This window comes from Giraffa tippelskirchi, chromosome 11 (genome assembly GCF_054371585.1).
Source record: "Giraffa tippelskirchi isolate mGirTip1 chromosome 11, T2T-mGirTip1v1.2.pri, whole genome shotgun sequence".
In the NCBI taxonomy this organism is placed as follows: Eukaryota; Metazoa; Chordata; class Mammalia; order Artiodactyla; family Giraffidae; genus Giraffa; species Giraffa tippelskirchi.
The window spans coordinates 19142608-19158396 of NC_137285.1; the positions used below are offsets into that span (position 1 = coordinate 19142608).

General features: G+C 42.1%; 1 protein-coding gene and 1 long non-coding RNA gene across 3 annotated transcripts in view; one reads left to right on the forward strand and one right to left on the reverse strand.

Moving 5' to 3' along the window:
- The first annotated feature begins 177 nt into the window (after nucleotides 1-177).
- Nucleotides 178-14494, forward strand: LOC145525950 (uncharacterized). The gene is made up of 4 exons (XR_014068524.1): nucleotides 178-1966; nucleotides 2613-2848; nucleotides 3511-3693; nucleotides 13967-14494. It is a non-coding gene; the product is annotated as an uncharacterized LOC145525950 (long non-coding RNA).
- Nucleotides 3323-15789, reverse strand: part of VPS33A (VPS33A core subunit of CORVET and HOPS complexes) — a 28175-nt gene continuing 15708 nt past the window's right edge. Inside the window, exons 7-13 of one of the 2 annotated variants that reach the window (XM_081540133.1) lie at nucleotides 13806-13999; nucleotides 12188-12314; nucleotides 11193-11260; nucleotides 10179-10316; nucleotides 7218-7355; nucleotides 4414-4582; nucleotides 3323-3895 (exon numbers count right to left, since the gene is read on the reverse strand). In XM_081540133.1, the coding sequence (XP_081396259.1) occupies nucleotides 3714-3895; nucleotides 4414-4582; nucleotides 7218-7355; nucleotides 10179-10316; nucleotides 11193-11260; nucleotides 12188-12314; nucleotides 13806-13999 (1016 nt within the window). In that variant the 3' untranslated portion in view covers nucleotides 3323-3713. The remainder of the gene's footprint in view (nucleotides 3896-4413; nucleotides 4583-7217; nucleotides 7356-10178; nucleotides 10317-11192; nucleotides 11261-12187; nucleotides 12315-13805; nucleotides 14000-15789) is intronic. The other variant, XM_081540134.1, reaches the window with a different exon arrangement.

Sequence of the window (15789 nt, forward strand, 5' to 3'; positions counted from 1 at the left end):
CTCCGCCAAATGTAAGGTAAAAAGAACCAGTCAGGATTCCAGCCAATAAAGAACAGACCCTTTCCCAGATGTAACAATGAAGGGAAAAGAAAGCACAAACTTTTTGCTGCTCCCCATTCCTCTGCTTTTAGTAGTAATTTGTAGTTAAGACTATGTTTTGACCTTTAAAAAAAACAGGCAGTGTGGACATATCAACATCATCATCCAGAAGCCAAATGGCTCTCTAATTTGATCAGGATCTCTTATTATCAAATCATTGCCCCGCCGCAGCCGGGTTGAAAACAGAAGCAGAACATTATCAAGCTGCGTGCAGGAAGCCAGTGAGTAGTAATTACTCCCCACAGAGACCTGGTCATCTGGAGGGCTGTGTCCTGCCGAGTCACAGGCAAGTATGGCTGAAATTCATATTCTAATTCCACACCAAAGTAACATGCAAAAGTCTACTAAAATAGACCTGATTCTGTTATCCTTTAACTTTCACATCCTTCATATGACTATCTTAAGGCAGTTTTGTGTTCCAGCCTTTGTAGACTCTAGTCACCACCCAATTTGGGGTATTTTATACCAATGGAGTGGCCTTCCCAGGTGGCTCAGCGGTATAGAATCCGCTTGCCACTGCAGAAGACACGGATTTGATCTCTGGGTCGGGAAGAACCCCTGGAGAAGGAAATGGCCACCCACTTCAGTATTCTTGCCTGGGAAATCCCATGGATAGAGGAGCTTAGTGGGCTACAGTCCATGGGGTCACAAAGAGTCAGACCTGACTTAGCAACTAAATAATGTCGCAATGGAGTAACTGAAGCTGAGACACATTATGTAGCTTGAAGTTCACATGCATCCATTTAGAAATAAGAGAGGCTGAGAAATTTTACAGTACTGTCTTTGACTGTTGGATGACAAAAAGCATCCTCTATTTTCTACAGTATGTCACTGTTAAACCACAGGACTGAAATATATACCAGGTTCTCAAGTTTAATTCATTCTGTTTATCATTCGTAGTCTGTGGGGTGTCTGTATTTCTCTGCCTTGCCATCTTTATCACAGCCCATCTTACTGGCTGCTTTAGGCACTCAGTTTGTTCTGGTATTTTTTTTTTTTTTTAAGAAGTATTTCTTTTTTTTTGAGTTCAGCTCTGCTGAATATAAACAGTACAACTGAGAACAAGAGACAGACTGCATGTCAGATTAATTATAATCCAGCTGTCGTGAGGACAGAGTTACTGAACACATGGAAATCTCCCTTTCCAGTTCTCTTCAAGAATTAACTGTGCTGTTACCTGGATTTGGGGAGAATGGATACTTGTATGGCTGAGTCCCTTTGCTGTCCACCTGAAACTACCACAACGTTGTTAATCAGCTACACTCCAATTTACAAGAAAAACTTTTTTTAAAGTGCGCTGTTTTAAACCTCCTTTAACCATTAGTCTCTTGCTCCACAGTTAAACTACAGTTCAAATACTTATTTCTCTTTTGGCTACAATTGTACAGAAGGACACAAAATAGCGCCTATGTAGGCTTCTTTATCTACGGCAACTTCTTTTTGTAGGACTGCTGGTGTTGCAGAACCATCTACCCAACTAAACAAAAAGTCCAGACATGATGTAAACAATCCACCCTTTCCAAGAATAAATGTACCATTCACATACCCTTTTTCTCAGTAAGGGCACACTTCTTTGGGACAAAGACTGCTTCAAGTATTAAGTGAACTAACACAAAGGCGTATAATATATAATTATTCCCCACTTTCTATTTGCATACAAATGAAGCAATTGAGGTTTTGAAGTCTTATGCTGAATGCATTTTTAGGAGCTGACCTAACTATGCTCAGAGCAAGAGAGTAGAGAGTCATGAGTGAATGCAGACACATGAGACACAACTGAGCATCTGTTCACAGGACAAAACCCCAGCCAAGGGGACTTGACTGGACTTGAATTGAATCCCAGGAGCCAAAAACACTGATGGATAAGGTGCATTTTATTCTCTACAGCAGCTGAGACTGAGAGTCACCGGGGCTGGAAGGCATAAACTAATCTCCCTGGGCTAACAAGGAGTTGAGAAAGGATTCCTAAAACAGGAATTGCTTTCTTTAAGATCTTTCCAAATACTGAATGTTAAAGCCAAGTTAAATTCATGAGAAGCTCATCTTTTAAATATTCCCTCTTCTACCCCTCATTTTTACATTAAAGAGATTTTTTTTTTTAATGCAGAATTTCTCCTTCACTCATAACATGGCGTGTGCTAACAATTTCACTAGTGAAAAAAGAGATGAAAACATGTACAGGTACTAGTTACCAACAGAAATGACACCTTGGGGGACTTCCCTGGTGATCCGCTGGCTAAGACTCTGCACTCTCAATGCAGGGGGCTTGGGTTTGATCCCTGGTCAGGAAACTAGATCCCACATGCTGCAGCGAAGAAGATCCCAAGTGCTGCAACTGAGACCCAGTGGAGCCAAATAATTATTTTTAAAAGAGAAAAGAAATGACACCTGGGGAGGGACACTGACTTTGGACCCCAGCAAAGAAGGGGGGCGGTCAACTAATTTTGCTGGAGACTTGGGCAAGGGCTGTAAAACCATCAATTTAGTCCCCTTCTTGGCCTTAACTCTTTCAGATGCTGGGACAGAGCAGAAGGGAGATTTCCAAGTTCTCCATCAGGACCCTCCCACCTCCCTCCCACAGCCTAGCAGTCTCCCCTGGGAACGGTAGCAGCTGGATGCCTGGATCACCAACAAGCTGTACCGGAGGGGGATGACGTCACCAGACCAGGGAGCTGGGTGTTTCCTAGCAAAATAGACACCGGAGGCCGGAGGCTGTGTAAGGAGTGGCTGCAGACTGCTGGGGCAGCAGGTGTGGCACTTACCTGGGAGGGGGAGCTGCCAGCTGGATGGCGGGGCTCATGATGAGCAGGGAAGAAAACTGAAGGCATCTACCACTGAAATTTCTTAAGAGTTAATAACACATGCACTAAGAACGCATCTTCAAATACATTCTCAGAAAGCTGATTCTTCCTCAATGTAAAAAGCCCTTGATAAGTAGGGGACCCACACCAATTCAGCTGATCACAGAGAGCATAAACTCTGTTCTGGGGCAAGAAGCTCTTCCAAACCTTTTGCTTTTTTAGAAGCAGAGGAATCAAAAACAGAAGGAACCAAAACTTGCCCTGACGACCAGGTAACATAGAGACTGGTGACACTGGATGTAAGGTGCCATGTTCTACAGGAAAAAACAATCTCAAACTCAGGGATTTGAGATACCAGCCCCAGGCCCCTAACACTTGGCCACTGCCCTAGGCATGATGCACCTCCAAAAAATTCAGCACTATTTATTAGGGGTTGGACTTCCACTTTTATTTTCATTTTTACCTGGTTGGTCCCTGCGTTCTTACGAACTGGCCCCATTTACGTGGCTGAATAGATTATCTATCCCCACCATCCTTCATATTATTTCCAGAGGTCTCTAATGGAGATCCTGGGCTCAGAACATTAAAAACTGGGATTTCTTTTACACAGGCTGAGTCTCTTCCATTCTTCTTTAAGAAATTTAAGAACACAAAAGAGAAACTGAAAGAAGAAAACAGCCTAATTTAAGAAGCTGACCCCAAAGTAAATTCTGCATTCCTGTTATTTCTCCATCGAACTGCACTGCTGTTCCAGTAACTTCTTCAAAGGAGCAGTTTATTCCCTGGTTCACTGGTAAGTCTACTTGGAACGCCCTAGAAAGGTTTTTCCATTAGTGACTCTATCCAGCTGGCCCCGTTGATTAGTTTAGTGGTGGCGATGACATATTCTGTACCTCCATCTTCCAGCTGGGAGAGAAATCGAAGGGCAGCAATTTCAGCAAAGGTTACACCCCCGAGGAAAAAGATCAGAGTGACTCGGTTTTCTCCTGGTTGACCTAAAATTTGAACATTTCATGATGAAGAATCATTATTGTTATTTTTAAAAATTATGTATTTATTTTTGGCTGTGAAGCACGTGGGATCATAGTTTCCTGACTAGGGATCAAACCCTTGCCCCCAGCACTGGAAAGCACAGATTCTTAACCCCTGGACTGCCAGGGAAGAACTATTTATTATTGATGCGTCTCTTCCCACCTCTTAAAAAACTGCATCATTCCTAAGCAAAATTGTAAATGTCTTGGTACAGACGGTTCACATGAAACTCAGGAACCATGATTTTGATCGCAATATTTTTTCTAACTTCGGAGAACCTCAACTCAGAGGTTGAAATCTTCTAATCCTGAGGGAGTAATGAGTTCCAGTGCTTACAATGTAATTCACAACTAACAAAAGTGGCATATTGGACTCTGACTCCTAAGTCCTTTACAAATGTATTTTACAAAGCAACTGCTTTAATACGTGACAACCACAGAAACAGTGCATGATTATCTGCAGATATGGGCCCCGGACTTACGTTTCTTTTGCAGTCCTGTGGGCAACGGCTGCCGTTCCTCAAAGTGGGGTCCTGGGAGGATGCGCAGAACTTCCTCAATACTCCGCCAGCCAGGCCGGGAAAGCAGCTGGGCCAGTCGCACACTGAGCGGGGCGTAACCACTGTATACGTACGATATGTCCGTGGGATTCTGTTAAATAATTGAAGAGAAAAAAGCTTGTACAGCAAGAGACAGAGAAGTGGAGCCACCTAACTGCGGCTTTTGGGGTAATGCAAAATTATTTGATTTGGCTTTGAAGGTAGAAACACAAAGCCCCAAAATAGCCCGCTTCAGTGCTGAAATATCTGCAGCAATATTGAAATATCTTTCTCTAATATGAAAATATTCTTCTCCAGTCTACTCATGCTTGGCTCTGTTTTTAGCAGCCAAGGGTTCACTTGCTTCTTTTTTTGTAATTTATTTTTCATTGGAGGGTAACTACTTTACAACATTGTGTTTCTGCCATACATCAACATGAATCAGCCATGTGTGCATGTGCTCAGTCAAGTCTGACTCCCTGCGACCCCATGGACTGGAGCCCGCCTGGCTCCTCTGTCGATGGCATTTTCCAGGCAAAAATACTGGAGTGCGTTGCCATTTCCTCCTCCAGGGGATCTTCGCAACCCAGGGATCAAACCCAAGTCTCCTGCATCGGCAGGCGGGTTCTTTACCACTAGCACCACCTGGATAGGTGTACATACGTTCCCTCCCTCTTAGCCTCCCTCCTACCCCATCCCACCCCTCTAGTTGGTCACAGAGTATTGGGTTTGAGCTCCGTGCGTCACACAGCAAATTCCCACTGGCTATGTATTTAACATATGGTAGTGTACATGTTTCCTACTACTCCCTCCAAAGGTTCACTTTTGACTCAAACCTTCAAAAGCCACTCAAAGCACCTCTAGGTACTGAAGATAGAAAGTTGTTACTTGGTTTGGCAAGAAACTTCTTGGCAGGTAAAGTGGAACTCTCTGGCTGAGAAATAGAACCCTTGGACCTGTCAATTCTACTTTCAGGCATTTATCCCACACAGGGGCTTGTACTCCAGAGGAGAAAAAGACCAAAGCACAAACACATTAATGCAATACTGTAAGAACTAGTGAAAGATTGCAAATGACTTGAATTTCTAATAAATCATAAAACAAGATATAACTGAAAAACCACTATGGAGCAATTAAAAAGAACTTAATAGAATGAAGCAGCGGGGATTTCTCTGGTAGTCCAGTGGTTAAGAATCCACCTCCCACTGCAGCGGATACAGGTTCGGTTTCCTAGCTGGGGAACTAAGATCTCACACGCTGCAGGGCAACTAAACCCACGCATCATAGCAAAAGATCCCTAAGACCTAATGCAGTCAAATACATATATAAAAGAATGAAGGAGGGGAGTTCCCTGGTGATCCATTGATTTAGACTCTGTACTTCCACTGCAGGAAGCACAGGTTCCATCCCTGCTCAGGGAAGTAAGATCTTGAGCGCTGAGAGGGTAAGAGGAGGATGGGTGAGGTAGGTAGAGGCTAGTCAGGGCAGTGAAGAGCCAAACTAATACATGATTTACATTGTACAACACAGGAATTATGGCTGTCTATATTCCCACTGGGGAGAAACAATCCAATTTTAGTACTGAGAAAAAAAGATTGTTTAATTGTTAGCTTTTGTGCCAAGAGGCAGCCTAATAAAGCCCCTTATGAAAAACCAAAAAAAGAATATAAGAAAAATGAAATTTAGAAAGATGGGAATAAACAACAAGTATAAAGCAAAGTGCACCCTACTTTGAAGACTCAAGGTATAGAATATGCACCATTTATGTAAAAATGTTTGTCTAGGATTTCCTGGTGGTCCAGTGGCTAAGACTCTGTACTCCCAATGCAGGGGGCCCGGGTTTGACCTCTGTTCAGGGAACTAGATCCCACATGCCACAATTAAGACCTGGAGCAGCCAAATCAATAAACAAATATTTTTAAAAATGTTTGTCTATACACAGAATCTTTCTGGGAAGGTGAGTAACAAACTGGTTATAGTGATCAATTTTGAGTGGAGACTGGGGTTGGCTGTGGGAGGAACCTTGCTTCTCACCATCTGCTTTCCTTTTGTACTGGATCCTTGCCTGACCCACCCTCCCCATCTTCTACCTGGTGCTCTGTGCCCAGGAGGCAGCCCCGTGGGCTCCACACCAGCTGGAAAATGGAGAGAGGACAGGACTGTGCGGTCTTGTTTTGTTGCTCTGACTCCCTCTCTGTAATGCTGCCAGAGGGTGGTTGAGTCCCTTGGCTTGTCACCACATAGCTCTGCTTTTCTGGTTCTGAAACCCCTGCCCTCAGACCTCAGATGGGAGGGAGGGAGTGGTTCTCTACTGCGCTGCCTGTCCCCGGTCCACCCCATCTTTATAAAACTCCATCAAACTACTCAGTACAAGAGCACTGCTTTCTGCTAGGATCCATAGGTTAAAAAAAAAAAAATTAGAAAACTGTCTTTAGAAAGCAAGGCGGATGACTAGGTCAAGTAGCGTATGTCGGGCAATAAACCATCAATGGGAACTCAAATGAGTTGAAGTGTACATGGGGGTGTCTGACTCTCTGCGACCCCGTGGACTGTACCCCACCAGGCTCCTCTGGCCATGGGATTTTTCAGGCAAGAATACTGGAGTGAGTTGCCATTTCCTCCTCCAGGGGATCCTCCCGACCCAGGGATTGAACCCGAGTCTCCTATTATCTTATGCATTGGCAGGCGGTTTCTTTACCACGGAGCCACCTGGGAAGCTCTCAGTGAGTTGAAGAGGGGCATCTTACTTGCTCATTTACATCATCCATCCAAAGGCGTAACGTTTTCCGGATAGTGGGGTAATTGTTTCTGCCCCCTGTCTGCGGCTTCAGCAGACCAGCCTTCTCGAGGTTGTGCAAGGTCAGGATGTGCTCATAGCCATAGGTCTGCAAGAGAAGTCAAATCAGGAAAACGGTTTCTGTGACTTTCAAAAAAGAGCACTTCCAACAAATTCACTGGTGAGCACTCTGGGGCACGTTACCAAAATCCAGGCGATGACTGTCCACGAGCGCAGGGCAGGGCAGGACAGAAGCCTGTCCTAAAGCTGCTTGCCCGTAACAACAAATCCAGCTCACTGGATCACTCAAAGGATTTAAACTTTTCACTTTAAAGTTCCGAGAATTTATGGGCCCAACTTAAGTGAGCATCAATAAATTATAGTATTCTGGACTTCCCTGGCAGTCCAGTGGTTAAGATCCCATGTTTCCACTGCAGGAGGTGGGGGTTTGATCCCTGGTCAGGCAACTGAGATCCCCCATAGCACGGCTAAGAAAAAATTATAGTGTATTTTAATATGGAATATAATTAGCTATTAAAAACAGAATGAGGCAGACCTACACATCCTGATTAAGAAAAAGTTTCTGGATTTATTCTTAAGGACAAAAAAATAGAATACAGTAAGTCCTCTAGATACAAAAGAGTTCTGTTCTAAGAGTGCATTTTTAAGTCCAGCAAAGTTAGCTTGAGTACCCAACTAACACAATTGGAGGGCAAGCTGCAGTTTCTCTCAAGCCTCACATTGATGGAACGCACATTCACATCTTTGAAAGTTTGCAACTTTTGAAAGTTTGTGTGTAGGGGGCTTACTGTACTTCACATAGTAGGATTTTATTTCTATTAAAAGAGATCTAATGAGTAATAAAAGCTGATGCTTATATGATACTTTACATGTTTTAAGTGCTTTATATATGTTAACTCAATCATTCTTACTATAACTCCACAAGGTAGATACTATTATCTTCATTTTACAGAAAACTTTAAATAACTTGCCCAAGGTCACACAGCTAATGAGTAATAGAGCTGGGACTCAGATCTAGTTGGTCTCGCCCTATGGTCTGTATATGTAAACATTCTTTGTACACACACGCCAAGAAGGGGATCTGGAAGCACACAAACCAAACTGCTCACGTGAGTCCCCTCTAGGGAGGGGAATGGGGGGGAGGGGGAGGCGAGGGGGTCATAGTTTGTACCATATGTGTGTATGTGTATGTGTGTTAGATGCTCAGTTGTGTCCGACTCTTTGCAACCCCATGGACTGTAGCCCACAAGGCTCCTCTGTCCATGAAATTCTCCAGGCAATAATAATACTGGAATGGGATGCCATTCCCCTTCTCCAGGGGATTTTCCAGACCCAGGGATTGAACTCGGGTCTCCTGAATTGCAGGCAGATTCTTTACCTTCTGAGCTACCTGGGAAGCCCTTGCATCATATACTGCTGCTTTATTTGAATGTTATATGATGAGAGCGCACGTGTAATTTTTTAAAGGCAAAGCAAACAACCCAAACTGAGTATTTAGTTTTGACAATAACATACTTAACTGTAAATAGTAACAGCAAATACATACAGCCTGAACATTTTTAAACAGGAGAATTTTAAAAACAATGGTGGGCTTTTCCTTACTATAAAGTAACAGGCTTGATTTAAGTAAGTAGGCTAAGGTATCATCATCAGAAAGTTCCCTTCCTCTGTGGAATTGTCTGGTTAAAGAGCAGGAGCACTAGGCCCCGGCTGTCTGGGTTTAGTCCTGGCTCCGGTACATACTATCCATGGGATTCTCTGGGCAAGAACACAACAACCGCAGATATGCAGATGATACCACTCTTACGGCAGAAAGTGAAGAGGAAATGAAGACTCGCTTGATGAGGGTGAAAGAGGAGAGTGGAAGAACTGGCTTAAAACTAAGTATTAAAAAAACTAAGATCATGGCATCTGGTCCCATTACTTCATGGCAAATAGAAGGGGAGAAAGTGGAAGCAGTGACAGACTTTACTTTATTGGGCTCCAGAATCACTGTGGACAGTGACTACAGCTGTGAAATCAAAAGATGTTTGTTCCTTGGAAGAAAAGCTATGACAAACCTAGACAGTGTACTAAAACACAGAGACATCACTTGCCAACAAAGGTCCATATAGTCAAAGCTATGGTTTTTCCAGTATCATGTACAGATGTGAGAGTTGAATCATAAAGGTGGAGCACCAAAGAATTGATGCTTTTGAACTGTGGTGTTGGGAAGACTCTTGAGAGTCCCTTGGACTGCAAGGAGATCAAGCCACTCAATCCTAAACGAAATCAACCTGAATATTCATTGGAAGGACTGATGCTGAAGCTGAAGCTTCAATACTCTGGCCACCTGATGCGAAGAGCCAACTCACTGGAAAAGATCCTCATGCTGGGAAAGATTGAAGGCAAAAGGAGAAGGGGATGACAGAGGATGAGATAGTTAGATGGCATCACCAACTCAACGGACGTGAATTTAAGCAAACTCCAGGAGCTAGTGGAGGACAGAGGAGCCTGGAGTACTGCAGTCCATGGAGTCTCAAAGAGACACAACTTAGGGAATGAAAAACAACAACTGGCACACACTAGCTGGTGACCTTGGGCAAGTTACAGCACTACTCGGTGCCTCAGTTTTCTCATCCATAAAATGGGGATAAGACTATCTTGCTCATCACCTTTGTAAGGATTAAATAAATGAATACACATAACACTCTTCTAACTAAGCCTGGCATGTAGTAAAAGCTCAATAAACATTAACTATTGTTATTATTATACAAACACAGCAGACAATAAATACCAAGGACAATCCCTCCAGGTATTAAAACATTTAAAAGATAATGGAAACACTACACCCAAATAGCAGCTTTGGGAAGTATTTTTTTAGAAAGACGCTTTCACCCCTGGCAAATTAGTCATTTAAAAATATACTGACCTGTAGAATTTCTCTTTTGTAATAATCCAGAACTTTCTGTTTGAGTCCACTATTGCACACAGATTGGAGGCAAACTAGTCTTAACACCTTGATTAGGGGATGTTTTTGGGCAATACAATCCTCAATGTAGCTGTTGACCTGAAAACAAAGTGTAGATGGGTACCAGCATCTGGTCTGGGGACTGACAGAAATGGATATTTACTATTATTTTTCAAGGTCAAATAAAGGAGATGAGTGGGAGAAGGGCTCATTCTTTTTGCACTTTCCCTCAGCTCCCTCCAGGGTAGCTCTTTCGGCCCCTGCTACACACACCCCCACCACCACACAGACACACCAGTGATCGGGAGCACAGGCTGGTAAGGGCAGACCTGAGGGACCCTGCAGCCTGTCTGGACTCATCTGTCTCCATGGATGGACAACCTCCAGAGGCTGCTGCATGTCCCGGGTGTGTGATCCTGGCTACCCCAGCAGCAATTTATCAGCATTAAAGTAACAAGAATCTTTCTAGAAGATGGGAATTTTCATAAATTGAATCATTTCAAATTTAGTAATAGAGGTATGTAAAGGAACTATCAGACCAATTTGCTGGGACCTCCCTGGTGGTCCAGCAGCTAAGACTCAGCTATCTCAGTGCAGGGGCCTGGGATCGATCCCTGGTCAGGGAATTGGATCCCACATGCCACGGTGAAAAGATCTCACATGCTGCAACTAAGACCCAGTGCAGCCAAATTAATTAATTAATTAAAAAAAAAGACAAATTCACTTAGGAAGTAAATCTATTCATTTAGAGATCTTTGATTTTAGGGGTGGGGCCTCACCTCTCTGTGCACTGAAGAAAGTGCCTTCAATACAATAATCTTAAATACTTGATTAAGATCTCTATTTTCACATTTTGCACCTGCTCTTCAAAATATTTAGATATGGCATGGGAATCAAAGCAATTGCTTTTCTAGCTGTAATCTTAGTTTTGGTAAGGTATCAATTATTTGTTATAACAGTTTCATTTTCACATACTTTATCAGTGTCTATTCCAGACATAAACTCCTGCTCCACTGTCAATTTATCAAAGAAGTCTTCAGAAGCTAAAATGGAAATAGCAAGTTTGTAAGCAAGAAATTCAATAAATGTTAATGCTTGTATACACAGAGCATGACTAAGAAACATAACATGCAAAAAAGAAAGCAAACAAACAATTCAAACTGCCACCTGAAACGAATCTTCTAAGAAACATAGAAAACTACAACTCTGACTTCCTAGGTTACATCCAGGTATAGTCAACCACTGCACCCTTTCGCTATTCTTAGGACTCTAATGAAATCTCAAGATACTTAGAACTCTAATAAGATCTTAGGAATCTTTCTTCAGTATCAACAAAAGCTAATTTGCCAAGAGCCTTTTACTTACATCATCAGATCTAACCCAGTTTCACCTGATTTCCACTTCCATCAATATGAAAACAAAGGACTGATTTTCTAACACTTTTATGTAAGATTCAAAGTATACTTTATAAAACAGGGCACTGAACAATCTCTAACTCAGCTTTTATAGCCTGTGTTTTAACAAGTAAATTCATCTTTGGTGTAACAGACATTTCCCAAGCTCTTTCAAAATACTTAACATACGCTCTCTACCTAGGGAGTCTTCAAGGGAAAAACAAAAATTAAACAGAAACTGGATGCTGCTCCAAGTAATCCTTAGTGACAGGATAAAAACCAGACTGAAAAATTTAACTGCCTCTTGTTAGGGGAAGAATTTTTTTCTCTTTTTGACATTCCAAATATTCTATCACGATTAATTATCTTATTAATGAAAGAAAACTGAGTTAATCACAAAGGGAACATTTTTGACTATAAACATGGGAACATTTAATTAACACTGAGGATAACATATGGTATTAAAACAGAGCTAACCCTCCCCAGGGAGCACGGCGGTGCCAATGGTCACGGTGTCAGCCACGGTGCGCGCTAGTCAGCCCCAAGCGAGCTCCATCACTTCCCAAGGATACTCACTAGTTACATCTTTGATCAGCTCTGCAATCGAGGTGTGATTTGCGAGGGAGCCTCGTGCTGCCTGCATGTGGGGCAGCTGTGAAACGAACTGCTTGATCTCCCCAACCGTCTTGGCATTGTGCCTTTCCTGAAATGCATAAAACAGCAGAACCGGGAAGTGGGGAAGATATTTTAAGCGTTCTGTTCTTTGTATTGCTTAGAGGACATTTAATTTATACTAATGCAAAAGAAAGAATGGAATACAAATAAATCAGGCCAGACCCATCTTCAACATGACATAGAAAAACAGAAAAGATAGGCTCAGTGTTCCTTTTCACTACATTAGTACTTTTTTAGGGAGCAAATGCCTAAGGTTTTTCTCCTTCCCAGGCACCAGATAATATTGTGATTAGTATTTGCACGATATTAGGTTATCCACAAACATTTCTGAGTAAAAAATTAAATGCTGAACCTCAATCTTGAATATTGTCCATGGATAAAAAGAACCTTACTTTGTGATGAGAAATTTTTTTTTTTGCAAAGTTTAGTAATTTTAAAGCAAATAACTCAGAAAATTGAAGAAAATCAATTAAAGAATACGAATCCTAAGAAAGATGAAACCTAGGGACCTCCCAGGTGTGTCCAGTGTTTTAAGACTTCACGTTCCCATGCAGGGGGTGTGGGTTTGATCCCTAGTCGAATCACACATGCCTCATGGCCAAAAAACCAGAACATAAACAACAGAAGCAAAAATTGTAATAAGTTCAATAAAGATTTTAAAAATGGTCCATGTTAAAAAAAAACAAAAACACTAACAAAAATAAAGATGAAACCTGGAAATACACACTCAGTGAAAAAAATCAGTCTTCAAAGTTCTCCTAATATATGTTTCCAAAGACTAAACATGCCGAGTTCAGCATCTTACTGAATTCCCCTTTCAAAAATGAGCTTAACCAAGAATAAACCAGTGGCTGGGCAAGAGGAGGCAGGAAGGTGACAATGAAGCCATCCATTTAAAAGCTCCGGGCTCCTGGGATTTCGCTCTTATTATCACCTCCTGCATCTGCAGAGTTCCCTTGCCATTGGCATGTTGGCTAAACTGGGAGCGTTTGGCCCAAATTGCAAGTTCTATTATAGAGGATCTTTTATTTACAGTACAGCTGGCTTCCTCTTAAGAGAGATGGGAAATAATTAAAAAGAAGGTAAAACAAATATTTATGGTGAACACTTGTAAACTGAAAATACTACCCCATCTCTCCCTAGAGAGAAAAACACCTTTTCTCATGGGTCTGGGAAGAAGTTTAAAAAGAAAACCTTGGGGGTGGATTTCCCTGGTGGTCCAGTGGTTAGAACTCCTTGCTTCCAATGCAGGGGGCATGGGTTCCAGCCCTGGTTGGGGAACTAAGATCCTGCATGCTACAAGGTGCAGAATGAATAAATGAATGCATGAATAAAGGTGCATATATTAAAAAAAAAAAAAAAAGAAAACCTTGGGTCCTCCAGTGGCTGAGTCCACAGTTTCTTAGGATAAGCACAGGGCCGCTTAGTGGCTGCATTTCTGGCAGTCTTTCCTCAACAGAAGGGGTGGGCAGTCTAGCCTGTGGCCTACAGAAGCTGGCTAACAACCAAACCATCTCACCTCGAAGGCTGCGGAGATCACCTTTGCTTTCTTGCTAAGCACGGAGCCCACGGCATTGAAGTTTTTATCTCTGATCTCAGCGTACAGCTCCTCTGCAGAATTCAGCTGAAGCTTCTTTGCTTCCGTGGGAAGGTCCTTACCACCATCGCCCTGTTTTTTAGGTGCGAATTTCTCTGGAGGTAATTTCACATAACCTGAGCAACAGCGGAAGGGGACAAGGCCCTGTGTGCATTTAATGGAAGAACCAGTCAAGTGCTCAGGCACTAAACAGAATTTTCCAACTCAGAAGAGGGTGGAAGCCGGCTTTAGAAAAAATGGTGCGTAACACTGAGGCTCTGATTTTTCCACAATCACAGTACAGAATGCAGTCACTCTTCAATAGTAATATCATGGTTCCACCTTTCTTTGGAGTCACCTATCTAAATCACTGCAGCAATGTTTAGTTAGTTCCTAAACTTATTCAGGGAAGGGTTACGTTTTCATTTAAAAAAATTTTACAAGGATCTCTCCCATTATCTTATGGTGTTTTTCAAACTGTGGGTCATGTCCCATTAGTGGATCATGAAATCAAGTTGGTGGGTTGCAATTAGCATTATGAACAAACATACAAAACATTAAATACCATAGTTCATCACATGAAGTAGGGGAATGGTTTTTTTTTTAATAAAAGTTTGCTTCAGTTTCATACACATATGTGTGTATGTAGTAGGTCATGATATAATACATATTTTTTTGTTGTCCAAAATAGTTTGAAAGCTATCACCTGAAAGTCAGTTTCAGCTCACTTCCTGTTTTTATAAAGTTTTACTGGCACAAAGCCATGCCCATTTGTTTTCTCTCATCTGGGACTGGTTGCATATTACAATGAAGAACTGAGACTCCACAGAGGCACTGTATAACCTAAAATATCTGCTATCTGGCTTTTACAGAAGCTGTCCACTCTGATCCAGAAGAAGCTCCCAAATTACTCAGCATAGCATCCAGTTCCTCCATTAAGTAGCCTTAACCCACTTCTCCCACCTCTGTTCCCTCCAAACCAACTTAGTCGCCATTTCCGGAAATACCCCACATGCTCTTACGAGCTGCCTTAGCACATAAACTGGTTTAACTCTAAGAAGCTTGGCAGTATGAAACAAGGACCTTATAATATTAATACTTCTGACCCCTAAATCCTGCATCAGAGAATGCAGAGGAAGAAATATAGTATATGAAAAAAAATTATGTACACAGATGCCTTTATAGCCGTTAAAAAACCCCAAACAACATAAACTGCCCAACATTAGGGGAAGGGTTGTACAAACCATGGTATAATATATATTATGGATTTTAATTAAACTATTAAAATTATACATATGCTGAGAAAATGCTCATCTTATACCAAATCAAAAACGAGGTTCAGGGAATTCCCTGTACCTAGTCCAGTGGTTAGAACTCGGCGCTTTCTCTGTGAGGACCTGGGTTCAATCCCTGGTCAGGGAACTAAGATATCACACAAGCCACGTGGCACAGCCTCCCCCCCAAAAAAAAATTTCAGAATAATCTGTACAAGCTGATTCTACTTTTTGTTAACTAAAAACAAACTCTGCATAGAAAAAATGACTATGAGGAAATACACCAAAATGTTAACATTGGTTGTCCCAAAGTTTGGGGGCAGGATTTCAGGGATCATGGGAGATATATGTTTTCCTTCTTTTTCAATTTTCCATTAATCAATGTTTGGCTTATATTATGGAAAAAAAACCCTTGCTGCCAAGAAATTGAATTTACACATATTCCTTCTCTTTTTGGAGAATCCCTTCCTACCTCTCACCCGTCTTACATAGCCTCTCCTCACCGCTCCCCTCCCCAGGCCACCTCCCTGCCCTAAACCCTAGCTCCTTCTAAAGGTATCTTAGGTGTTTTGCTCTCTGCAACCATGAGAGGAGGGGCTCCCTCGTTTCTTTGATTCCCACCTACTATCCAGCATAGAACTCCTCTGTTCATG